A 24,076-nucleotide genomic window follows, 5' to 3' on the forward strand; every position below is an offset into this window, starting at 1 on the left:
CAAGGATTTTGTTGTTGCACTGAAATTTTGTCACTTTGGATACTGCTAGATCAATGGTGTTACAAGGATTGGAATGCTTTTATTCTGTACATTAAATTTGGACACCTTACTGCTATAATAGAAATAAACATTTCTACATACCAAGTTAAAGGACTGGTTATTTATTTTTAATTTACTTTGAGATGCAGTCTCATTCTGTTGGCCAGGCTGGGTGCAGTGGTGCAATCATAGATCACTGTAGCCTCGAACTCCTAGGCTCAAGTGATCCTCCTGCCTCAGCTTCTCCAGTAGCTGAGACTACAGGCAAACACCACCACATCTGGCCTTTTTTTTTTTTTTTTTGAGATGGAGTCTTGCTCTGTCACCCAGACTGGAGTGCAGTGGCCTGATCTCGGCTCACTGCAACCTCCACCTCCTGGGTTCAAATCAGCCTCAGCCTCCTCAGTTGCTGGGACTACAGGTGCCCACCACCACGCCCAGCTAATTTTTTGTATTTTTAGTAGAGATGGGGTTTCACTGTGTTAGCCAGGATGGTCTTATCTCCTGACCTCGTGATCTGCCCGTCTCGGCCTCCCAAAGTGACATCTGACTATTTTTTATTTTTATTTTTTAGTGACAGGGTCTTGCTATGTTGCCCTGGCTGGCCACCTTGATCTCCTGGCCTCAAACAATCTTCCAATCTCAGCCTCCTGAGTTGCTGGGATTATAGATGCATGCCACCATCCCCGACAAGGATGTAGTCAATGCCACAGTTTTACACAAAGAAAATACACAACCTTGGAACTTAATCTATGACAGTATTGACTGTAGTAAGATCTGACTCATAAAAAATAAGCATTGAGATTAGTTTCTCTTGACACAATGACACTAGGAAAAAACTGTCATGTTTTGAAACATTTATTTTCAGTTGCTCTGGGGAAGAAAAATGGAAGTCCCACACTTCAGTAAAATTTCAAGAAACGATATTCCAACAGTAAGATATCAGAAAAGAAGGTGGAGAATTATCCATTTAACTATAAATTCTAACCCTAGTGGTTTCTGCAAATTATTGTAATCAGAATCTCCTGGAATAGAAATAAAGTTCTTTTTATCTCTAAATTCTGGGAGACACTTTCAGTGACTGGACATAGAGGCCACAGGGAGATGGCTTGGAACAATTTCACAAATAGAGATGAAGCCCATAAGAAAAGTTTCTTTAGGAATCAGTAAACATGCACTGAGAGGCTTTTCTCTTCAGTTTTAACAAGTTTATCAACCCGAGACAGACCACAAAGAAAAAGTTTTGACCCATATATATCCATTTATTAGAAAAATAACACCTATTTCTTGAACTTCCTTACTTTCAATCAGTTTTTCTAGGTGGGCATGATGCTGCCAGAATTAAAATTCAGAAATCAGGAAATCCTGGCCTAAAGGGTAGGGATGCCAACATTTAGCTCTAGCCCAACCTTGAAAAGACCCTGGGTTGCTATACTGCTTTACAGGAGGCTGTCCATTTTGTGGTTTACATTCTAGTATCTTTTGACTCCTAGTATCAGTCACTATAGTACAAGAAAATTCTGCCTCTGGTTCCAATACAGAGTTCCTGCCACTCTTTTTTCAATAAGTAATCCAGATGTAGACAAATATATCCATTCTACAACTCTCTTAATTCTTGGAGTAACTTACTATGTATTTATTGTGAATGAAAATACACACACACATGGTTAGATGGTCTCTGAAGCCAGACTGCGTGGGTTCAAATCTAAGCTTTGCCACTTACTAGATGTGTGCTTTGGGTATGTTACTTAACCTTATCATGCCTCAGTTTTCTTATTTATCAAATAACCTCTCATACAGTTTACCTCATAAAACAGCTTACCTCAGACAGTTGTTTTGAACATTAAATAAGATAATGCAACAGTGCCTGGTATATAGAAAGTGGTCAATAAATGTTGACTCGTATCCATATCTCTGAAGTCCTTCCACTTGGAATGTCCTTCTTTCATTTTTCTATTTAGGGTTGCCATAAGCCAGGAGACAGCTGGTTTGAAAAGGCTAATAATAAATAGGGCAGTACCAATATTTATCTACTGGTTTTTAGTTATGTGAGGTCATGGGAATGAACACGGCTGGCCTGTTTCACTCTGAAGTAGTTCTGACCTCTTTTCTGACATCAGTTGTGATTTCTACATTCACTGACATGAAAGCACTACATAGATTTTTCTCTCTGGCAGTGTAGTATGTCTCAAAAGGTATGAGAAAACTGCTTTGAGGACTCTGAGCCCCTCAGTATATGGAAACTGGTGGGTGAGCCAATTTAATCCCTTGCCCCATTGGTTCTAAACAAAGTGCTTTTAGCCAAGCAAGATGCTGTGTGGTTCTTGATGAGTAAGCCAATCAGGGCAGAGTTGTTTGCCTCTAAGTAGAAGCTTTTTGGCAGTAGCTGCAGGGTACATTCTCCATCAGAAGCATTATGTAAGCCTGGGTCTTGCATTCCCAGTGATAAAATGCTCATGCAGTATTACAATTAATTAAGTCACAGTGAAGTCTAATCAATAAAGACTCAAAAATATTGTCCACAAGAGATCTCTATGCCCTCACTAACGCTGCAGTTTTTTCACTGTAAATTAATTTTCCTTCAGTTAAATAAACGATCTTAGTATGTCTGCTAGCAGGTGGTACAACAGGGGAATAGGGTAAACTCGGCTTTAAGTATGTTGTTAAAAATATATATATATTGAATGAATCTGGTCCTCAAAAAATTTAAGTTATTTGCATCCACCGGTGGAAGGGGAGGTCAGAGGAAACATTTGCCAGCACACGAAGCCAGACCAGGTTTCACCTTCCACCATAGCTCAAGAAAACAGCAAGTTTCAACTTTTTTTTTTTTTTTTTGAGACGGAGTCTCGCTCTGTCGCCCAGGCTGGAGTGCAGTGGCGCAATCTCGGCTCACTGCAAGCTCCGCCTCCCGGGTTCACGCCATTCTCTGGCCTCAGCCTCCCGAGTAGCTGGGACTACAGGCGCCCGCCACTGCACCCGGCTAATTTTTTCTATTTTTAGTAGAGACGGGGTTTCACCATGGTCTCGATCTCCTGACCTTGTGATCCGCCCGCCTCGGCCTTCCAAAGTGCTGGGATTACAGGCGTGAGCCACCGCGCCCGGCCAGTTTCAACTTTTAATGCTTCTCTAATTTAGATTCAGGGTTTTATCAAACTGTTCTTTGGGATGCTCTGAGAAGTTTAATCCAAAAACACTGGTCTGGATCAAACTTATTTTACTTGAGGCCTAGAAAGCAAACTCTATAGTAGATCAAAACACCTTTTACACCTAAAAGTTATTTGACTTGGTCGAGTTCACAGTAACTCATATAACAAAACTACATAAAACCATGGCTGGGCGTGATGGCTCACGCCTATGATCCCAGCATTTTGGGAGGCAGGGCCAGGCGGATTGCTTGAACCTAGGAGTTCAAGACCAGCCTGGGCAACATGATGAAATTCTTGTCTCTACATTAAAAAAAAAAAAGTATATAAAACCAAGCGGTTTGATGAATAAATAATTTAGATCATGTTAATAATATAATACAAGAGTCTAGGCAGGGCACGGTGGCTCACGTCTGTAATCCCAGCACTCTCGGAAGCTGAGGCGGGCAGATCACTTGAGGCCAGGAGTTCAAGACCAGCCTGGCCAACATGACAAGACCCCGTCTCCACTAAAAATACAAAAATTAGCCAGGTGTGGTGGCATGCACCTGTAGTCCCAGCTACCCGGGAGGCTGAGGCAAGAGAATCACCTGAACCCAGGAGGCAGAAGTTGCAGTAAGCTGAGGTGGCACCACTGCACTCCAGCCTGGGCAACAAAATCTGTCTCAAACAAAACAAAACAACACAAAACAAAAACCAAGAGTCTGATACAAGATTCCATAGTTAAGTAGTGAAGATTCAGTTTTTCATTCAAAAACACTTACTGAATGCCTATGCCCTACCAGGGGCTGTCAGGTTTTATGGAAGGTATTAATGCGTAAAACACAGCTCTGATAATCAAGAGGCTTACATTCTAGTGGGGACAGGAGGAAGACACATACATAATTATAAAAACTAGGTGGCATAAAATCAACCCAGCCTCAAATAAATCCTCTTTTAAATGTATACCACTGTCATTCCAACTTGAAAATATATGTCTTTAGTACATCTCAGGATGCCTATGAAAGGAAACTTGTATCAAACAAACAAGACCAGGCATAGAAATATCCACTAATTGTGAGGATACTTCATTCCACACATTACTGACAATAGAGAGCAGCTTAGAATGCTTGAGCTAACCATATCCATTTGCAGAGCATGGCCTCCCACCCACACAGCTGTATGTAGCTGCTCTGGAATTCAACTTGGCTAGAAGAAGCTAAATGGTAGAGCCTTTGTCCTCTGGTCTTCCAAGTGGTCATTTAGAACACTATACCAACTCTGCTGGAGTTTCTAGATCCTTCAGGAACAAAAACAGATAAACTCAGCTCAAGCTTATGACAACAGCTGAGAAAAGGAAGGATCTCGTGCTTAAGGACTTCCCTCAACCACACTATCTCCTGTAATACAGCAACAGCAGTTGGGCTGACGGGCTGAAAAGCAGCCAGTACTTGCTTCCATCAGAAGACTATGCTCCAGATCTACCGAGATACAACTGTGCCCAGAAACAGGAGGAGTAAGCAGAAAAAGGACTAAGGGACAGACTCTAAACTTCCTTCACCTGACATTTTCTGGTACTTGAAGGTTGTCTAAGCTAAGAAAAGCCTAAACAACCGATGAATTCATTTTCTGCTATGCCTTATCCTTTTGAAGTATTCTCTGATGGGCCTTGGGATTTAGGCCTATGACATTCGGCAAAGACAAGCACATGTATGTTACCAAGGGCCAGAGAGATCATACTGGTAATATAGAAAGTATCTACTCATTTCCTACACTGGTTGTTTCTCATTCTCTGTACTAATCTTACAAAAACTTTTATTCCTACTTAGGGAATTATTTAACTGGGATTAAAGAGTGACTACGTTTAGGATAATCCTGTTGGCTTTCTCTGAGTCTTGAAGCTTTGAAGTTAACTTACATCATATTACAAATAATAGTTCTAGGCAGTTAGACTGTTAGTTTATTTCTAAGCACTAAAAGACAGTGTGGCTGACAGCATGCTTAGCTGTTTTCTAGGACCCCCTATCTGAAGCCGGCTCTGGGAAGGGTTCAGTAAGAATCTCTTGCCATGGTGTGAGGTGGTGGGGGTGGAGGATAGAAGACATCCAAGTTGCTCACAGGAAACACTGTGGACATTGGAAAAGTAAAGGAAGTGGTTTATCTTGCTCTTTTTGCAACAGTATGGTGTAGTAAAACAAACACTGAATTTGAATACTGACTTAGTTACTTATTACCTGTGTGGTTTTGGCAAGTTAACTCATTTCTCTAAACTTCAGCTTCCAAAACTTCATCAGCAAGATGATAAAATATGTGCTATTACCTATTCTAAGATATAGTTATGTAGCTCAAATTAGATTAAGTAAAAGAAAATAATTGAGGCTGCATATGCTGGCTTCTGCCCATAATCCCAACACTTTGGGAGGCCAAGGTGGGAGGACTGCTTGAGGCCAAGAGTTCAAGACCAGACTGGGCAATGTAGTGAGACTCATCTCTACAAAAAATCTTTTAAAAACTCAGCTTGGCATGGTGGCACAGGCCTGTAGTCCTAGCTACTTTGGAGCCTGAGGTAGGAGGACTGTTTGAACCCAGGAGTTTGAGGCTGCAGTGAGCTATGGTCACACCACTAGGCTCTAGCCTGGGTGACAGAGTAAGACCCTGTCACTAAAAATATAAAAATTAAAAAATTGAAATATTTTTTAAAAAGACACTGGCTGGGTGCAGTGGCTCACACTTGTAATCCCAGAACTTTAGGAGGCCGAGGTGGGCGGTCTTCTTGAGTCCAGGAGTTCAAGACCAGCCTGGGCAACATAAGAAGATCCTATCTCTACAAAAAACTACAAAAATTAGCTGGGTGTGGTGTCGTGCGCCTGTAGTCCAAGCTACTCAGGAGGCTGAGGTGGGAAGATGGCTTGGGTCCGGGAGGCAGAGGCTGCAGTGAGCCAAGATCACGCCACTGCACTCCAGCCTGGGTGACAGAGTGAGATACTGTCTCAAAAAATAAAACCATTAAAAAGAGAAATTATTTTATAAACTCAAAAGCCCTAAACAAATGTAATTTCTTGATATTACTACTGATATCATGATGTGGATAAGACTGTACTCTCTAGAGGAGGTTTTGGAGTCAGCATTCTAACAACCCTATGCATTAATTCATTCAACAAATATTTACTGAGTGCCTACTAGAACTCAGGCGCCGTCCAAAGCCCTGGGAACACAGCAGTAAACAAAAACCAAATGCTTATTATGGTCAAGTGGTGATGGGAGGTGAGGAGACAATAAAGTAATGTGAGGTAGTGCTAAGTGCTATGAAGAAAAAGCAGAATTACAGAAAGAGAATGGTAAGGGTAGCCAGAACAGACCTCTCCGAGGGGACCTGTGACTACTTTCTGAGGGGAATGTATGTGTTTGGCAAGTCTGAGAAACAGCAAGGAAGGCGCTGTGACTGGAGCTCAGAACCGGAGGTGAACAGTTATAGGAAATGAGACCAAAGAAGGGGCAATGACAGCTGTGCCTTGTAGACCATAATAATAATGACTCCTTGAATTTTATTCTAAATGTAAATGAATGCCACTGGGGGCAGGGTGATTCTGATTCAGATTTAATATTTACTAAGTCCTACTACATACCAGATCCTATGGTAGGTTATCGACAGTTGTGAAAAAGACATGTTTCGTCTGTACTTTCACTAAGTTCAGTCTGGTGTGGAAGACATACAATGAAAGAAGTAATTGCAATATAAAGCTTGGTAAGCACCATGATAAGAAAAAGTTTAGAGACATGAAGAGTGAATAGAAATTATCTAGATTCTCATTTCTATCCCATCTAATTTTTTTATTCTAAATTCTACAATATAGGAGTGGGTGGAGTGGGGTGGGATAAGGAAGATACATTCTCGGCAGTGGGACATGCTCCAGAAAAAGGAACTTGTTCACGGAACGAGAAGAAAATTAGGGTGACTGGTGGGAGAGTGGGAGCTGGGGCTGAAGAGCTAGGCAGGAGTCAGGTTAGAAAGGTATTTCTATGTCATCGTTTCTGAAACAGCAGACAGGAGATCAATTTAGTAAGTCAAAATCAGCATTTTTTTAAACATGGAATAGAATAAAATATATTGGAATGCACTGTACATAGTAAGGTCTAAGTTTTGCTTTTTAAAAAAATTGTTTGTTGGCTGGGCGCAGTGGCTCATGGAGGTCAAGGAGGGAGGATCGCTTAAGGCTAGGAATTCAAGATTAGCTTGGTCAACAGAGTGAGACTCCATCTCTATAAAAAATTTTTGGCCGGGCGCGGTGGCTCAAGCCTGTAATCCCAGCACTTTGGGAGGCCAAGGCAGGCGGATCACAAGGTCAGGAGATAGAGATCATCCTGGCTAACACAGTGAAACCCCGTCTCTACTGAAAATACAAAAAAATTAGCCAGGTGTGGTGGCGGGCACCTGTAGTCCCAGCTACTCGGGAGGCTGAGACAGGAGAATGGCGTGAACCCAGGAGGCAGAGCTTGCAGTGAGCTGAGATCGGCCACTGCACTCCAGCCTGGGCGACAGAGCGAGACTCTGTCTCAAAAAAAAAAAAAAAAGTTTTTTTAAATTAGAGGCAAGAGCAAGCATGATGTTGCTTGCCTCTAGTCCCAGCTACTTGGGAGGCTGAGGTGGGAGGACTGCCTGGGCCCAGGAACTGGAGGTTGCAGCAAGCTATGATCACATCACTGCACTCCAGCCTGGGCGACAGAGCGAGACTCTGTTTCAAAAAAAAAAAAAAAAGTATTTTGTTGTCAGCCAGGGTTGTATATGCCTCTAGTCCCAGCTACTTGGGAGACTGAGGCAGGAGGGTCACCTGAGTCCAGGAGTTCAAGTTCAGCCTGGACAAAATAGCAAGACCCCATCTCTAACATCAAGCAAACAAATCTTTTGTTCATTTGTATCTATATATGTGTGTTCTGGGTCACAGTATAAAATGTACTTTTTTTTTTTTATCATAGCCAAAAATGTTTGTAAGTCAATGCTTTGCCACCTTATGGAGTAAACTTTACCTTAGAGGCAATGGTAAAACACTGAAAAGTTTCAGGCTAGAAAACGATATAATCAGATTTGTATGTTTAAGTAAGAGAGAGAGAGAGAGAGAAAGAGAGAGAGAGCGTATGTGTATGTGTGTGTGTGGTATGTTTTATTTATTTTTATGTTTGTGTTCTGGAAAGATTACTCATGTAGCAAAGTTGACAATGGGGTAGAGGGGGATAAGACTGGAGCCAGGAATCCATATAATCGGCTACTGTTTAATTGAGGCAAGGGAAGATGATAATATGGTCTTAGAAGTGGCTACAGGAATGGAGGGTTGAATCGACAGGATTTGGTAACTGATCAGCTGTGGCAATGGTGAGAGAGAAAGCATCGAGGCTTGTGTTGGCCTTGGTCAGATGGTGATGCTATTCACTAAGGCAGCAAATACAGAATAGAGCAAATCTAGGGAGGGAGAAGTTAAGTTCATTTCTGAAGATGTCTCCATTGATCTGACTTCAAGACATGAAAGTGAAGACAATGGTTAGCAAATACTTGGATATGTAGCCCTAGATCCAAGAGGAGAGGTCCAGGCCAAAAAGTTAATTGAGGACTGATCACCACAGTGATCAATGAAGCTATGGCAGTAAATAAGATGGCTCCAGAAAGATCCTGTAAAGATGAAAAGATCTAAAGGATGAGCAGAGAAAAATACGTCTGGCAGAGAAGACCGAGAAGGTGTTCCCAGAGGACAGGAGGAAAACTGGAGAATACGGCGTCTCAGAAGCAATGAGAAAAAGTGTTTTAAAATGTAATGAGTGACTCAACAATAAGAAAATAAACAACCTGAATTTTAAAATGACCAAAAGACCTGAAGAGACACCTCAACAAAGATACGGAGATGGCAATAAGCATAAGAAAAGATGCTCATCCTCATACATCATTAGAGAATTATAAATGAAAATAACAATGAAGCACCACTATATACCTATTAGAGTGGCCAAAATCCAAAATGCTGACACCACCAAATGCTGACAAGGATGTGGTGCAGCAGAAGCTCTCTCACTGCTGGCAGGAACGCAAAATAGCATAGCCACTTTGGAAGACAGTTTGGCAGTTTCCTATAAAACTATCCATGTTCTTACCATATGATCTAGGAACTGTGCTCCTTAGTATTTACCCAAATGAGTTAAAAATTTCTGTCCACACAAAAACCTGCACAAGGATGTTACAGTAGCTTTATTCATAACTGTCAAAATTTGGAAGCAACCAAGATGTCATCAGTAGGTGAAAGGATAAAGGGTGGTACACCCAGGCAATGAAATATTATTCAGTGCTAAAAAGAAACCGGCTCTCAAGTCATGAAGAGACATGGAGGAACCTTATTACATATTACTATTTGAAAAACACCAATCTGAAAAGGCTACATGCTGTATGTTTCCAACCATATGACATTCTGGAAAAGGAAAAACTTGTGGAGACAGTGAAAGGATCAGTGGTTGCAGGGGGTTAGGGAGAAATGGATAAACAGGCAGAGCACAGAGGATTTGGGGGGAAGTGAAACAATTTTATATGATATTATAGTGGTGAAAACATGTCACTATTCATTTGTCAAAACCCACAGAATGTGTAACACTGAAAGAAAACCCTAATGTAAGCTATGGACTTTGGGTGATAATGTGTCCATGCATGTTCATTGATTGTTAACAAATGTACCACTCTGGTGGGGCACATCTGATAATGACAGGGACCAGCAGGGGAGGTAGGCAGGACAGCACAGAGGGTACATGGAAACTGTGTACCTTCCACTCAATATTGCTGTGAATGTAAAAGTGCTCTAAAATATAACTAAAGAGGCAGGGTGCAGTAGCTCACACCAGTAGTCCCAGCACTTTGGGAGATTAAGGCAGGCAGATCACCTGACCTCAGGAGTTTGAGACCAGCCTGGACAACATGGCAAAACTCCATCTCTACCACAAAAAAAAAAAAAAAAAAATTAGGCGTAGTGGTGTGTGGTATGAGCCATGATCACACTACTGCACTCCAACCTGAGCAACAGAGCAAGACCCAGTCTCAAAAAAGGAAAGAAGGGAGGGAGGGAGGGAGGGAGGGAGGAAGGGAGAGAGGGAGGAAGGGGAGAGGTGAAGTGTTAATCACTGCTGGGCAGTGATTAAGAAAAAGACTAAGGATATGCAGTTGATCAATAATGAGATCACTGGTGACCCTGGGCAGAGCAATACTGGATCACTTCTCTGCTTCCTTTTATAGTAAACTGGAAAGAGTGTGTCTACTTCCTTTGTCTATTTTCCTTCTATTCCTTTTTTGTTGCAACCACGTGATTAAGCTTTCGCTCCTGTTCCTCTGCCAAAAGTGTACTTCAGAATCATTAATGATCTAGGAAGGCGAGGGTGTGGGGGGATAAAAAAGAAACAAAATCATTCATGATCTCCACATTTCTAAATGCAACATTCAGTTCTCGGTCCTCTTACCTGACTTGGCAGCAGCACTGACCCCCACAGCTCCTCACTCCCTCCTCCCTCCTCCTGGGAACGTTTCTTCACTTGTCTCCTAGGACAGCAGGCCCTCTGGCTTACCTCACCAGCAACTCTCATGATCCCTCTTCACCTGCCTGTTCTCTAAATATCGGTATGTTCCAGAGTTTAATCCGTGGACCTCTTCTCTTCTCTGTAACCACTCTCTAAAAACTGAGCTCATCTCATGGCTTTAACTATTATCTATACACTGGGGATTCCAAACATACATCCCCAACCCAGATCTCTCTCCTAAATGCAACTGCCTATTCAATATCTCAACTCTGATGTCTAATGTGCACCTCAAACATGACATGTCTAAAACATCTCTCCAAAATGTATTATTCTCCAGTCATTCCCATCTCAGTTAGCAGTAAATCCATCCTTCCAGTTGCTCAGGACAGAAACTCTGGAGTCTTTCTTTCATATCGAATCTAACACTAAATGTTACTGGAGCCAAACTACCTGGGTTCAAATTCTACTTCAGTCACTTGGAAGCTGTGTTATCTTGGGAAAATTGCCTAATCTCTCCTGGCTTCAGTTTTATCACCAGTAAAACAGAGACAATAATCTTATGCATCTCATAGGTTGTTAAAATAATTGAGTTAATGCTTGCGAAGTGCTTTGAACAGTGGCTGCCACACATGGTATGTAGCATCTCTTGAATCTGATCACTTCTTACCATCTCCACCTTGATACCCCAGACTGGGAACCAGCCACCAATATCTCTCATCTGGACTACTGTAAAAGTCTCCTCCTAAATGGTGTCCCTCCTTCAGCCTTTGTACCTTTCAGCCTACTGGCAACACAGCAGCCAAAGTGATCTTTTTTAAGCAAAAGTCACTGCAAAATTTTTCAGCGTTTTTGTATGTTTGAAATTTTTCATCATAAAATTTGGAAAAAACAAAAGTCAGATTACATCACACCTGTCAAAACCCTCCAATCCTGTACACTTCAGTCAGACGAAAATCTAAAGTCTTTACACTAACTAGGCCCTAAAATTAAGTTTCCTCTTACCTCTCTGACCTCATCTCTCTTCCTCATCTCTCATCGCTCCTTCCTTCCAGGGACGCAGGCCTCCTTCCCGTTCCTTCCCATGCAGCCATGCTCCCTGCCCTCGGCCTCTGCGCTGATCCCTCAACAGCCGGGGGGGTGCTCTTCCCCGGACTGTACAGCATTCACCCTCACCTTCTTTCAGGCTTTGCTGAAAGGTCACTTCCTCCACCAACCACTATCCTAACTCCTTCTCTATTTTACTTTTCTCACAACATTTAGCATCATCTTCTATACTATGAAGTTATCAGTTGGAAGGAGACAAGTTAAATCTACTCCAAGTGCAATTACCATGGGCTTCTACTTTGTTGTCAACCCAGTAGACATATGTTCTTCCTTAAGATGAAAACAGATGATTAAGCAAAACTAACGGCTTTTTGCATTGTCTCTAAAATGTTCCCTTCTTATGTGCAAATAAATGGTGATAAAATGCTGTTAATTCTGCGTATCTTGTATCTATTTTCAGTGTTAAATTTTTCCAAGACCTGCCTACCTTACTGCCCACTTATTAAATAAATTTTTAAAAATTTGATTCTGAAGGACAAAGAGCACAGAAGTAGGAAATGAAGCAGTGGCAAGACTAAGATGCAAAGCCTACTTTATCCTTGGCATTTAAAACCACATTGCAATGAGAACCCAATAAGTGGAAATATCCTGGAAAAGGGTAGAAAGACAGAAGTGAAACAAAAACATTTATTGCATTACTGCTATGCCATGGGCCTACTGAATCTTCACATACATTATCTCATTTAATCCTTACAGTAATAGCAGCCCTCACAAAACTCTCAGCCAACGTATAGATGAGGAAACTAAAGCTGAGACAGACTTAGGGCCCAGATCCAAACCCAGGCAGGGCTATCTGATGCCAGAACCTTGCCTCCTGGAGGCATCAGGTCAGCAAGCTGGAGTTAAAAAAGATTGTAAGTGGGGCATTTATACTCCATCGCTAAATTCCTGGGATAACTCCTCAGTGGGTCTAACTTTCATGAACTCATTCATAGCTGGGTGCTAGCGAATCCCTTACCTGTGGACATAAAAAATGGGATGCGGAACTTTCCACTCAGCACGCGGGCCCGCAGGTTCTGCAGTGTGCTTCCATCAAACGGCAGGGCACCGCACACAAGCACATAGAGGACAACTCCAAGGCTCTGCATCCCAAACAGACAGGATGTACAATTAATCGCATCAGGGGAAACAAACACGACCACTGTAGTGTGTGTATACAGATGATGGTGAGTCATGCATACGATTACGGAACAAACTACTTCTTCTATCTTAGAACAGTTAACAATTTTCTTTGCTTCTAGGCATTAATTTAGGGTAACATCCAAATTTTTCTCAGTACTCATTCTCCAGGGATAAGGTAAATGGTCACAGTAGAAAGAATCTCTGTTCTTGGCAAGGGCCTCCAAGCTGACCCTTGGGGATGCAAAGGGGAAATTTGAAATCTGTGGCTCAGTCCACAAGGTAAGTATTGGAGAAAAGACTTTGCACAAGTAGGCAGGGCGCGGTGGCTCATCCCTATAATCCCAGCACTTTGGGAGGCCAAGGCGGGAGGATCACCTGAGGTCAGGAGTTTGAGACTAGCCTGGCCAACATGGTGAAACCCTGTCTCTACTAAAAACACAAAAATTAGCCAAGTGTGGTGGCATGTGCCTGTCATCCCAGCTACTTGGGAGGCTGAGGCAGGAGAATCACTTGAACCTGCGAGGTGGAGGTTGCAGTGAGCCAAGATCGTGCTGCTGTTCTGCAGCCTGGGTGACAGAGTGAGACTGTTTCCAAAAAAAAAAAAAGACTTTGCACAGGAATTGGGACTTGAAAGAACAGGTGACCAGGATCTCAATTCATGTGCATGATTATGTATCCTTCAGCATGCGAACAGCTGTCATCAACCAAGGGTAGCTAATGCTGTGGGGTGTAAGCGAAGGCAATTCCTTACCCAGATGTCCACTTTGGGCCCATCATATTCTTTTCCTTCAAAGAGTTCAGGTGCAGCATAGGGAGGGCTGCCACACCAGGTCTTCAGCAGCTGCCCAGGAGTGAAGAGGTTACTGAAACCAAAATCTAGAAAGGCAAATGGACATAATTCATATTATTGTTAACCTTTTTATTGTAACTGAGCAAACACTAGTCTCTAGTTACTAAAGATTCCCAATCATTAAGTCTGAATATTAAATGCAAAAAGAGAACATTTAGAAACCACATAGCTAGACACTTAAAACAATAATAGTGAAACAAAGATACAGATGAGCTGAAATACAAAGACAAACATGATCAGTTTATGTCAGCAGAAATAGTACTGCTCCCTTTGTAAACCGAGGCAGAATAAAGCGAGTGGTACTTGTTCTTTTAAGAATGCAAATGAGGCCGGGTGCGGTGGCTCATGCCTGTAATCCCATCACTTTGGGAGGCCGAGGTGGGCAGATCATGAGGTCAGGAGATCATCCTGACCAACATGGTGAAACCCCGTCTCTACTAAAATACAAAAAATTAGCCGGGTGTAGTGGTGAGCACCTGTAGTCCTAGCTACTCGGGAGGCTGAGGCAGGGGAATTGCTTGAACTCAGGAGGTGGAGGTTGCAGTGAGCCGAGATGGTGCCACTGCACTCCAGCCTGGCGACAGAGTGAGACTGTCTCAAAATAAATAAATAAATAAATAAATAAATAAATGCAAATGAAACTGGATGGTGTTAAGATCACATTAGAATCAGGAAACACATGTAAGCCTACTCAGCTGGACCCAGAATTTTATGTTATTTTTACTTCTTATGACAAACACATCTATGACCATTTAAAAATTAGAAAAAGTGACATTATTATAATTAAGTAGTTTATTCAAAAGGAAGAATATGCAACTTATTTACAAACTGAAGCAAGAATGCTTACATTTTAACTTTCCTTGTGCTTCAATTTCCCTCCCTTCTTCTCTCTCTCTTCTACTGCTATAAGAGGCAGCAGATGGGAGGCAGCAGGGATGAGTCTTTGGGAGCTACAGTAAGACAATGAGCAAGGATGGCCGGCCAAAGGATTGAGGCTTTGGTGTAGAAATGCTTTTATGTATGTATGTATACCCACGTGACAGGCTAGAAATCCCTCACGCCCCAGGGACACTATGCTCCCTGCAATCCCAGCATCTGAAAATGTTAAGCACCCATCTACTCTCTGAAACTCGTCCCTCTTTTCTGGTTTTACTCCTGTTGACAACTCTCCTTTTGCTATTTGCTTTCCTTCTTTCTACCTTCTACGGAAGGGGTTTTTCAGCAGGCTCTGCTGATTTTAATAAACTGCCTCTCCTTGCTCTATGTTTTCTCAGGGCTAACTCTTTTAATCTCACCACTTCTACCAGCATTTGTTTGGGGATAATTCCCCAAATTTATACGTCTGGCCCTGGTACCACTCTTTAAGCTCCTGGCATGAATCCCCAATACTTGCTTGGGAAGAAATACCTCAAACCCACCATTTTCCAAAGTCATACCTGCGCTTTCAGTGCTTCTACCCTCATTAGTGACATCACCACCTGTGTTACTAGAAACACTGGAGTCATCTTCAAGTCCTTTCTCCCTCTTGTTTCCCATTTCAAGCTGGTAATAAAACTCTTACTGCTTCAACTCCGTGTGTCTTGAATCCACCTCCTCTTTTCTATTTCCTCTTCTACCCCTGCAGTTCATACTCTTATCATCCCTAGGTTAGACTGATGCTACTGCTTACTTCCTGTCTATTTCATTTTCCCCTAAGCCATCCTTTCATAGCACAAAGTTACACAAACCAGATCCTGTTACCTCCTCGCTCAAAAACACGGGCTGGCTCCCTTCTGCTTACAGAACAGTCTTCATCTCAGCACCATCATTTAAGGTTCTTCACAACCCAGCTCCATCCCATCTTTCCTATTTATCCCTGGCCATGCTAGTCACTAGACTATTCACATCCTGTGTTTACGTGCCTTCCATATGCTATTTCCTCTCTGTGCCATGCCTTTTCCTTTCTTTTCCATCTTTAATGTATCACTCATTTTCAAGGCCCGGTCAAATATGACTTCCTGTATGAAGGCTTAACTGATTTAAACCAGAAAACACCATGTCAATGGCCTCCTCCTCTGTGCTTCCACAGCCTTTTGCTTATGCCTCTACATCCCATTAGTGCTCTGCCATATATATATATATATATATATATATATATATATTTTTTTTTTTTTTTTTTTTTTTTTTTTTTGAGATGGAGTTTCACTCTTGTTGCCCAGGCTAGAGTACAATGGCGCGATCTTGGCTCACCGCAACCTCCACCTCCCAGGTTCAAGCGATTCTCCTGCCTCAGCCTCCCAAGTAGCTGGGATTACAGGTATGTGCCACTACGCCTGGCTAATTTTTGTATTTTTAGTATAAACGGGGTTTCTCCATGTTGGTCAGGCTGGTCTTGAACTCCCAACCTCAGGTGATCCACCCACTTGGCCTCCCAAAGTGCTGGGATTACAAGTGTGAGCCACTGTGCCCGGCCTCTGCCTTATATTATACTTAATTGTATTGTGCGTTCATACCCTCCACTAATTAGTAAATGGAGGAGATATCGTTTTATTTATCCTAGTCACTACACAGTGGTTCTAATATATAGCAGAGACTCAAGAAAGCGTCACGCAATTAAACTGCAATAAAATCACTGGGCCAATCCTCTCGTCACCTCCTGACTACTGGAGACTTCTCAAACTGACAATGGCAGCTGGCCAGCAACGAGAGCCTCTGCCTCCTAGCTGTCCCTCCCAAGGTTCTAAAATTAACTTAATGATCATAAGGGGTGTGGCAGTCAGGACCACAAATAGAATCATTATAGCTTCTTCTATGAGAAGATGAATACTCTCATTCATTAATAGAAATAAATAATACTTCTTCTGTGAAGTCCTCCTGGATCCCCTACAAGAAATGTCCCCTATCTACTCTGTTTGTACTTTCCCTTTATTATTTGAATACATATATAATGTATTCTTCTAGCTCCTGAAAAACACTCTCTCGTAAAGATCCACCCTTTCTCTCTAGTTCCTTAAGGACACCTTATTCTTCTCTCTTTCACAGTATCTAACAGTGTTTAACACAGTGGGCACTTAATGTTGACTATGAACGAAACTGCATTTAACGCTCTACAACTAACCTACAACTTTTGAAACACTGTAACTTGGCTGGGCGCGGTGGCTCACGCCTGTAATCCCAGCACTTTGGGAGGCCAAGATGGGCGGATCACGAGGTCAGGAGATCGAGACCATCCTGGCTAACACGGTGAAACCCCGTCTCTACTAAAAATACAAAAATTAGCCGGGCGCGGTGGCGGGTGCCTGTAGTCCCAGCCACACAGGAGGCTGAGGCAGGAGAATGGCGTGAACCCGGGAGGCGGAGCTTGCAGTGAGTGGAGATTGCACCACCGCACTCCAGCCTGGGCGACAGAGCAAGACTCCATCTCAAAAAAAAAAAAAAAAAAAAAAAAAAAAAGAAACACTGCAACTTTCACTTACAAATTAAAGTCGCACACACTGGTCACTGTTAAGATTTTTTCTTAGCAGAGTGGCTACAGGTTGCTAAAAATCCCAGCAACTGAGATTCAGCAAAGTTGATGTCTCTGGGAATTATCCAGAAAGAAGCTCCTTAAGTTTGCAAAAATAAAAGATAGAAAAAAGATCCTTAGGTTTGCAAAAACCTTCACCAGGTCCTTTTCCATGATCAGCCTTCCTCTTCTCCACAGTGCAGAGGAGAAATGCGAATATTTCTGTTCTGCCTGATGGATTCTGGCACTGGAATGACTGGATAACAAATTCTAGAAGAATCATGGAGTTTTTTGTTTGTGTTTTCAACGGAGCATGCAACAGGCTAAGCAATGAATTTAAACCAGCTGAATTTAAATTTTCCTATAAGCAGATAACATGTACAGATTTCTCATTTTGAACCACTAATGTTTAGTAACCTTTCTGGCATTTTACTTTGCCAGGGAGGTGAAGGCACAAACCTCATAGAGTGAGCTTGTTATTTTATCTACAAAACAGGAAATTGTTACAAAGAAAACAATATCAAAGGGAACCAGTTTCAGCAATGTCTGCAGGCTTAGACTGCTAATAGTTACAAGGATTTTATGAGAGAAATCAGTATATGAGAATGAATATTAGGGCCAGACAACTAGAGAGGGCCACATCTGCAGAAGCACCTGCTTCCACTATGTTACATCCAAACAGCTGGCTTCAACAGCTAGACCCAACGACCAAACGCAAGATTTCTGTAAGATTCAACAACAACCAAATACTACTGGCTTGCTCTCATCTCCTATTATGCACCAAACAAAATCCTCTAGTCTCAGAAACCTGTCGAGAGGGCTCCTATAGTCATTCCAAGTATTGTTACTCCCAACTCTAAGGTGTACATTCAAGCAAAATCTTGCTATTCCCTGCCTACAAGACACCTTTTACCCCCCAATTATGGGCAGATTCCTTTAGTTACTGAGCCTGCGGTATCCTAATTCTTTCTTTAAGGTACCAAACCTAACAAGATCTGACCCACTTTCCCTTTTCAATATACATATTATTATAAATTGACGATTTCATTGAAAGTATATGGCTGTCTTCTCTTCCCTAGCAGTGGCTGTTTACTAGTATTTCACATTAATCTTCACTACTGCTAGGCATCTTGTAAGTTAAAATTCTGGCTAATTTGCTGCCCATTCAGCTATAACATAACTTATTTTCTGAACATTTAAATTATCCATGTGGGAAAGCCTCAAATTATTACCATGTACTAAATCTGGAAGTCATTTTGAAAATTCAGTGCCTTCCAATCAATACTTCTGGGACTGAATAACTGGGATGGGAGAATACCTCCTCTTCACTCTCTTAGTTGCTTACCTTTGGGGACATTTTGCTACACATTTTAAGAGGAATGGAAGGAAAAAATACAGTTAAAACAAACTAGTCTATTTTAGGTTTTGTTGATAGTTTAGCAATGTACTAGGGGAATGCTGGGGTGTGTGGTAGGAAATGGAGGTGGGGAACAGATAGACATGGAACAGAATCACTAAGAGTTTTGCTGTTTTTAGTTATCTACATGTATAAACGACTGGAAAAAAACTGAAAGATCATCCAAGTTGGAGGAAAAAAATTCTCATAACAACAATTCAAGCAATGAGTAAAAAAGAATGAGGAAGAATTCTCACTGGCTTAAGTCAGAAATGCCAAAGAAAAAGGTAAAGGAAAACTTTTTTTTGTTTTTTTTTGAGATGGAGTCTTGCTCTGTTTCCCAGGCGGGAGTGCAGTGGCACAATCAGAGCTCACTGAAGCCTGTAACTCCTGGGCTCAAGCCATCTTCCTGCCTCAGCCTCCTAAATAGCTGGGACTATGGGCAAATACCACCATGCCTAGCTATTAAAAAAAAAAAATTTGTAGTGATGGGGGTCTTGCTATGTTGTCCAGGCTGGTCTCAAATTCCTGGGCTCAAGTGATCCTCCCGCCTAGGCCTTCCTAAGTGCCAGGATTACAAGCAACAGCCACTGCACCAAGCCAAGAAAAGCTTTAGAGCTTAAGTTTGATCTGAACTTGAACCTAGAAAACCATTTCTATTTAATGGGCTTGTTCATCTTATTTTGGCTCTGGAGCTGTTCTAATTCACAATGTCTTTCATTATTTACTAAAGCTTCTTATTCTTAATGTCTCTTTTATAAGTCTCTAAATAAGTTCCTCCATTTCCTTTACTCTATGTAACATGTATTTATGGAACCCTTCCAATGGGTACAGCAATGTGTTCGTTCTTCTAACAAACCAAAGGCATAAAAGATAGTTCTAGGGAAAGGCTCAAAGGAAGCAGAACTGGATTGAATGGCCAGGATCTGGAGAGGCAATGAAGGAAGGTGGAAAGGGTGCTCTGAATGGCAGTCAGGAGGGAGCACGGCAAGGGCAGAACACTTAGAATTAACTTGCTAAGTTCAAGTGACAAGCAAGACACTGCCCTGGGTACAATAAAGGGTTTGTAGGGGCATATGGCAAGAAACACAGTAGCATCAGGCCAGATAAAATACAGCTTCAAATGACAGAATGAAGACCTCGGACTTGGTCCTGTGAACCGTTACTATTTTTTCTTTCCTTCTTTTTTCCCCCACATTTAAGAATTTTATTAGACTTCAGATACAAAATGTGATTATGAATTTATTATAACCTTTGGCTCATGACACTCTCCATGCTCCACTCATTTACTGCTTTAAATTGTTTTTTCCCTACAGCCTTGAGATAAGGAATATGAAATATATTACTTCATATTCTTAATGTCTCTTTTATAAGTCTCTCATAAAATATTCTCTTATAAAATGTTCTTTCTTTTTTCTTTCTAATTTTTAAATTTTAAAATATAGAATAAAATAGAGACAGGGTCTCGCTATGTTGCCCAGGCTGGTCTCAAACTTCTGAGCTCAAATGATCCTCTCACCTGGGCCTCCCAAAGTGCTGGGATTGCAGGCATGAGCCACTGCACCTGGCCATAACGTATTTCTTATATTTCATATTCCATACAATTCACCCATTTAAAGTGTAATGCTCAGTGGCTTTAAGTACAGTCACAGAGTTGTGCAACCATTACCACAATCAATTTTAGAACATTTTCCACCATGTAAGGAAAAGACAGTGAAAAACCAAAGAAGAAATTTTAGAACATTTTCATCACCCCAAAAAGAAACCCTGTACTAATTAGGAGTTACTCCACAACACCCTTCAAGTCTCTCACCAACTGCCCAGCCCTAGGCTTTCTACTTTCTGTCTCTATGGACTTGTCTATCTTGAACATTTCACATAAATGGATTCATACAATATATAAGCTTTAGTGTTTGGCTTCTTTCGCTGAGCATAATGTTTTGGAGGTTCATCCATGTTGTTGCATGTGTCAGCACTTCAGTCTATTTTACTGCTGAATAACATCCACGGTATGGACATTCCACATTTCATGTATCCATTCATCGGCTGGCTGGTGAACATTCAGGTTGTTTCCATTTTGCAGTGACTACAAATAATACTGCTATGAACATTTATGTGAGTTTCTGTGTGGCCATATGGTTTCATTTCTCTTGGATACGTACCCGGGAGTAGAACTGCTAGGTCATATGGTAACTCTGTTTAACTTTTTAGGAAGGATCCAGACTGCTATCCAAAGTGGCTGTACCGTTATACATCCCTACCAGCAATATACAAGGATTCCAATTTCTCCACATCTTTGCCAACATTTATTGTCTTTATTATTATTACTTATTAAATTGTTAATTCAGCTATCCCAGTAGATGTGAAATGGTATCTTACTGTGGTTTTCATTTACATTTCCCTGATGGCCAATAAGGTTGGGCATCTTTTTGTGTGCTTTTCAGTCACTTGTATATCTGCTTTGGAGAAATGTCTATTAAAATCTTTTGCACAGTTTAAAATTGGGTTATCTTATTATTGAGTTGTGAGTGTTCCTTATACATTCTGTATACAAATCTCTTATTAGATATATGATTTGCAAATATTTTCTCCCATTCTGTGGATTTTCATTATCTTGATGATGTCCTTTGATGCACAAAAGTTTTAAATGTTGATGAGGTCCAATTTATCTATATTTCCTTTTGTCACTTGCGCTTTTGGTGTGAATATAAAGGAACAGTAAAACACAGTTCTTTCTGAAGAGGTTTGAGAGCCACTCTTACAGGCAATAAAGAGTTGCCAGAACTTCTGGAGCAGGCAGGTGATGTGGTAAAATAAACTAGAAAGCAAGATTAGGTTAGGTGTGAGATGAATATTGAAGGCTGTGATCAGGTGAGATAGTGAAAATGAGAAATACAATTCAAAAGAGGTTTTGAAAAGAGTGGACAGTACTCGATAACAAACAGAATACATGGGATGAGAAAGAAGTAGTAGAGAATATGGCCCTGAAGTGTCTGAGCAGATGACAGACTTAAGCAAAGCAGAAGTTGGGAAGTTTGGGAAGAAAAAAAATTACTTTTTCTTTATGTCCTGACTTTGAGAAGGTGATCAGAAATTTAAGTGAAGATATTCTGAGAAACTGAATTATAGTAATAAATGGATAAAATATTTTTGAAAAAAAAGTCGAGAAAAGGGAAGGATGAGAATTAAAGCTTCGAAAACACTCAGAGGTACTTCCTATTCCCTAGGTGGAAGAATAGAAAGAGGATGCAGCAAAAAGGAGAGAGAAAGTGTGGTTAAAGGAAAAAAGTCAGGAAAATGTAACAAGGAAACTGAGAGAGGAGAAAAGCATTCCACAGAAGAAAAAGGTGGCTTACAGCATCCATATTCATCTCATTCAAGTGTTATGTAACTTTGATCGGAGGGAAAACAAATGATGACATAATTACTCCCCATGAGATATGGTATCATTTTCCCCTCAGAATTTTTGTTTATTTGTTTGTTGTAAAGACAGCCTAAGTCACAGAAATGCACTACAAATATAATTCAGATCCATTCAGAGTTATCTAAAATGTCAAGCTGTGAATAAAATTAGGCATTTCTTACCAAGATTGATGACAACCAATAGATACAAATCCTAAGTTATATACAAATACATTCAGGGTACTTAGAAATGAAAGTCGTGGCCATGCAGGTGAGTGGCAAGAGCCCTGGAGCCCGGTATCCCAGGAAGACCTGGAACTGGACTGTCCTTGACTCATCTCTTCAGTGCAACACTTTTCCTATTTGTGCTGCACTGTGGAGTATTAAACAGATGCTTTTCAAAGGACTCTCTGTTGAGTGCTGTGCTAGAGCACCTTGTATTTATTACCTCATTGAGATGAGCATTATTTTTGTTTTATGCCTGAGATGTGAGGTTCAGAAGTTAAGTAACATTCCCAAGTACAAAGGTTAAAGAAAAGTTAGTACGAACCAGATCCAGCCTATAATGTCAGTTCTCAGTGCCCTCAAAGTCCAGGCCCACATTGTACTTTCAGCATCATGTATGTGTTTATGTTTAAGTTCATGTACATCCCATAATTGTTTTTATTGAAATTTGCAAATCTGCCAGGCAGTGTGGCTCACACCTGTAATCCCAGCACTTTGGGAGGCCAAGGTGGGCGATCACCTGAGGTCAGGAGTTCAAGACCAGCCTGGCCAACTTGGCAAAACCCTGTCTCTACTAAAAATACAAAAATTAGCCAGGTGTGGTGGTTGGCACCTGAAATCCCAGCTACTCGGGAGGCTGAGGCAGGAGAATCGCTTGAACCCAGGAGGCGGAGGGTTGCGCCAGAGCCAAAATTGCACCACTGCACTCTAGTCCGGGTGACAAGAGCAAAACATGGTCTCAAAAAAAAACAAAAAACAAAAATCTTGCAAACTCCTTAGTTATTACAGTTTACTGTTTTTCATTTTATTACTGACTGCCACCCTTTGCTCTGCTTATGTTAATTCCCAAAGACACGTGATGCTTCAGGAATACTGCGTCAAGTTTCTTTTAAAAACACGCATGGAAAAGAATGGCAGACACTGTATATCAATGGGAAAAGGATAAATTTCTCAATAAGTGGCACAGGAACAATTGGTTATTCATATGGAAAACAATTACATAGGCTGCCTACCTCACACTCTATCCCAAATTAATTCCAGGTGGATTATAGCCCTAATGTGAAAGGTAAAACTATGAAGTTTTTATTAAAACAAAAAAAAGGAGAGATCTTTATGGCCTCAGGGGAAGGAAGAATTTCTCAAACAAGAAACAAAAAGTGCTAATCATAAAGAGAAAAGTGGTAAACTTGGTTACATTAAAATTATGCCAAAATTTATACACACGTTAAAGAGAATGAAGTGAGAAACCACAAAGTGAGGGAGGATATTTGTAACATATAAAATAAAGGACTTGCCGGGCGCGGTGGCTCACGCCTGTAATCCCAGCACTTTGGGAGGCCGAGGCGGGCGGATCACAAGGTCAGGAGATCGAGACCACGGTGAAACCCCGTCTCTACTAAAAATACAAAAAATTAGCCGGGCGCGGTTGTGGGCGCCTGTAGTCCCAGCTACTCGGGAGGCTGAGGCAGGAGAATGGCGTGAACCCGGGAGGCGGAGCTTGCAGTGAGCCGAGATCGCGCCACTGCACTCCAGCCTGGGCGACAGAGCGAGACTCCGTCTCAAAAAAAAAAAAAATAAATAAATAAAATAAAATAAAATAAAATAAAATAAAATAAAATAAAGGACTCGGCTGGGCGTGGTGGCTTACTCCTGTAATCCCAGCATTTTGGGAGGCCAAGACAGAAGGACTGCTTGAGCTCAGCAGTTTAAGACCAGCCTGGGCAAGTATACGGAGACCTCATATCTACAAAAACTAAACATAAATTAGCCAGGCATAGTGGTGTATGCCTGGG

At 41.4% G+C, this 24,076-nt stretch overlaps 1 protein-coding gene across 9 annotated transcripts in view; it reads right to left on the reverse strand.

Moving 5' to 3' along the window:
- LOC105476441 (SIK family kinase 3) overlaps positions 1-24,076 on the reverse strand; it is a 258,371-nt gene that overhangs the window by 41,906 nt on the left and 192,389 nt on the right. For all 9 annotated transcript variants that reach the window (XM_011732409.3, XM_011732408.2, XM_011732407.3 and 6 more), the window contains 2 exons: positions 13,678-13,802; positions 12,763-12,886 (listed from right to left, as the gene is read on the reverse strand). In XM_011732409.3, the coding sequence (XP_011730711.2) occupies positions 12,763-12,886; positions 13,678-13,802 (249 nt within the window). The remainder of the gene's footprint in view (positions 1-12,762; positions 12,887-13,677; positions 13,803-24,076) is intronic.

This window comes from Macaca nemestrina, chromosome 12 (genome assembly GCF_043159975.1).
Source record: "Macaca nemestrina isolate mMacNem1 chromosome 12, mMacNem.hap1, whole genome shotgun sequence".
NCBI classification, from domain to species: Eukaryota; Metazoa; Chordata; class Mammalia; order Primates; family Cercopithecidae; genus Macaca; species Macaca nemestrina.